Source organism: Amaranthus tricolor, chromosome 2 (assembly GCF_026212465.1).
Source record: "Amaranthus tricolor cultivar Red isolate AtriRed21 chromosome 2, ASM2621246v1, whole genome shotgun sequence".
Classification (NCBI taxonomy): domain Eukaryota; kingdom Viridiplantae; phylum Streptophyta; class Magnoliopsida; order Caryophyllales; family Amaranthaceae; genus Amaranthus; species Amaranthus tricolor.
In genome coordinates this window covers 4,912,495-4,915,204 of record NC_080048.1, presented here as the reverse complement: position 1 = coordinate 4,915,204, position 2,710 = coordinate 4,912,495, and the positions used below count along the sequence as shown (strand labels likewise).

The following is a 2,710-nucleotide window of genomic DNA, read 5'->3' as shown; positions in this document are numbered from 1 at the left end:
TGTGCCTAGTCTGCCTTGTGTATCGGCCCAACCCACTTTCATCTTTTGTAATACTCCATCAAACATGATAAACCCACAAAATTACTACTTCTACTTCACCAACTTTTTTTATAAAAAAGGTTCACTAAATTCCAAGTGGAAATGTGGATGTGGAACTTACCTATCCTTAAAATCCAACACACCACTTCGGGACCTTAAACCATCCACTTGTAAGCCAATAAGTGGTTCATATAATTCACATCATATGAGGAATGGATAATTCTACAAATCATCACCATTCAATACAAAAACAAAAAGTAAAAAGACCCTTAAAAAAAAACTGAAAAAACTCTTTCAGATGATCTCCTGCAATGGCAATTCCCACTTCTTCAGGCATTTCACCTGCAAATTTCATATACCCACTTCATAATTCATCCAAATTCACCATTTTCAAAGCTTTTCAAACCATTTTCTCTCCTCCATGGCCCACCAAATTCATCATAGTTCATTCCTCAACTTACCCTTCTCCTGTTCTAGAAGAAGAACCTTCCCCTGTTCTTCCCCTTGTAGAATTCACTTATGGAGCTCCAAAATCTGAGGAACAGAATCTTAACAAACTTATCAGAGAATTGTTGAAGGATCCCAGAACAGAAGATCTTGGGTTAGAGTATTATGAGAAGGCAAAATTGAGTTCCCAATATCAACCCCAGAAAACAACTCTTAAATCTTTATTGAGGTATTTAGTAAAATCCAAGAAATGGGATTTAATTTCTGTGATTTCTAGAGATATAAAAATGTACCAAGTTTTGCCTGATAAAGTATTTTGTGCTGAAATTGTTAGTACTTGTATCAAAAATAGAAAATTTAAAATTGTTGATTTGTTCTTAGATAGCCTTGAAATTGATAAAGAAATTGTTGGTTTTGGGTATGAATCTGCTTTAAGAAGCTATAATAAGCTTCATATCTATAGCTTAACAATTGATTTGTATGAAAAAATGAAGTTAAATGATGTTGTTTTGGATCTTGATGGGTATGTTTTGGTCATGGAAGCTTATAAAAAAGTGGGTAAGTATAAGAAAGTTCTAGAAATTTTTAGTGAATTGGAAGGTAGTATAAAGCAAGAAGATACAGAAGCTTCATCTAGGGTTTATGGTGTTTTGCTTGAAGCTTTAGGGAAATTAGGTCAATCCGAGAAGGCTATTGAGCAATTTAAACAAATGGGTGAAAAGGGTATTCCTTTAAATGCATCAATTTACACTATGTTGATCGGATCATTGGCCGAGAAAAAAGAGATCGATGTTGTTGAAAAACTTGTTGAAGATGCTGAATCAAAGAAAATGTTGAAGGATCCGGCATTGTTCTTGAAGTTAGTGATCATGTATGTAGAAGAAGGATTGTTGGAAAAGACTCTAGATGTAGTAAATAAAATGAAAGGTGTAAATTTGAAGATTTCTGATTGTATATTTTGTGCAATTGTTAATGGTTATGCTAAGAAAAGGGGGTTAAATTCAGCATCAAGAGTATACCAAGAACTAGTTTTGGATGGGTGTGAGCCGGGGCAAGTAACCTATGCGTCGATAATCAATGTGTACTTCCGGCTTGCGTTGTATTGGAAGGCGAAGAAAGTGTTTGATGAGATGCAACAAAAAGGGTATGATAAATGTGTGGTGGCGTACTCAACGATGATAGTAATGTATGGTAAGACGGGGCAATTAAGAGAGGCAATGAAGCTTCTAGCAAAGATGAAGGAACGAGGGTGTGAGCCTAATGTTTGGGTGTACAACTCGCTAATTGATTTACATGGAAGGGCGATGAATTTGAGGCAAGTTGAGAAGATATGGAAGGAGATGAGACGAAGAAAGGTGAAGGCGGATAGAGTGAGTTACACAAGCCTCATCGGAGCTTACTCTAGAGCACGCGAGTTTGAAACATGCATCATGTTTTATGATGAATATCGGAGGAATAGAGGAGGGATTGATCTAGCATTGGCGGGTATCATGGTTGGTGTGTTCTCGAAGACTAGTAGGATCGACGAATTGATTAAGCTATTGCAAGATTTGAAGGACGAAGGGATGAAATTGGATACAAGACTTTATAGATCAGCTTTGAATGCAATGAGAGATGCTGGTTTACATATACAAGCAAGATGGTTGGAAGACAGTTTTGGTGTCACTTCTGTTGATCGTCTCATTTCACATAATAAAAGAATCAGAACAACACCTCTTCTGTTTTAAGCATACATATTATACAACTAGATTGGTCTTGTACAGATTTATGTCCTTGTATAATGTTGATTTTATTAATGATTATCAATGCATATCACACTCAAAACAATTCTATGTGAGTCAGGACCTTGCTGGAAATGGCAGTACTTGCTCCAACTGAAATAAAATTCGAATTTCTCTTGTTGGAAATACTTCACATGTGAGAAAGATCTCATGTCATTAAAATAGTGGGTTATAAACTTGTATATAAGGCTTGGTGGGTAATCTTCCAAATATATCATATGTTTTTGGAAAAGAGTGAACCTCAATAAATGTGTTTGCAAGACAATGCTCATTACCCTTAGGTTTGTGGGCCTGATCCCCGTGAGCACCATGTGACTGAGTCCACACGAGTGGGCCCACGAGGTGATTATGTGACGGATTGTCACGACCTATATATGGTATTTGAATATAACGCCATTCATTACTCGTTGGTTTATGGGCCCAAATCCATGGGTGCCGTGTGA

At 36.6% G+C, this 2,710-nt stretch overlaps 1 protein-coding gene across 1 annotated transcript; it reads left to right on the top strand.

Moving 5' to 3' along the window:
* The first annotated feature begins 267 nt into the window (after positions 1-267).
* LOC130806691 (pentatricopeptide repeat-containing protein At5g13770, chloroplastic-like) lies at positions 268-2,313 on the top strand. The gene has a single exon (XM_057671871.1). The coding sequence runs from the start codon at positions 351-353 to the stop codon at positions 2,211-2,213; it is 1,863 nt and encodes a 620-aa protein (XP_057527854.1). The 5' UTR covers positions 268-350; the 3' UTR covers positions 2,214-2,313.
* The last annotated feature ends 397 nt before the right edge of the window (positions 2,314-2,710 follow it).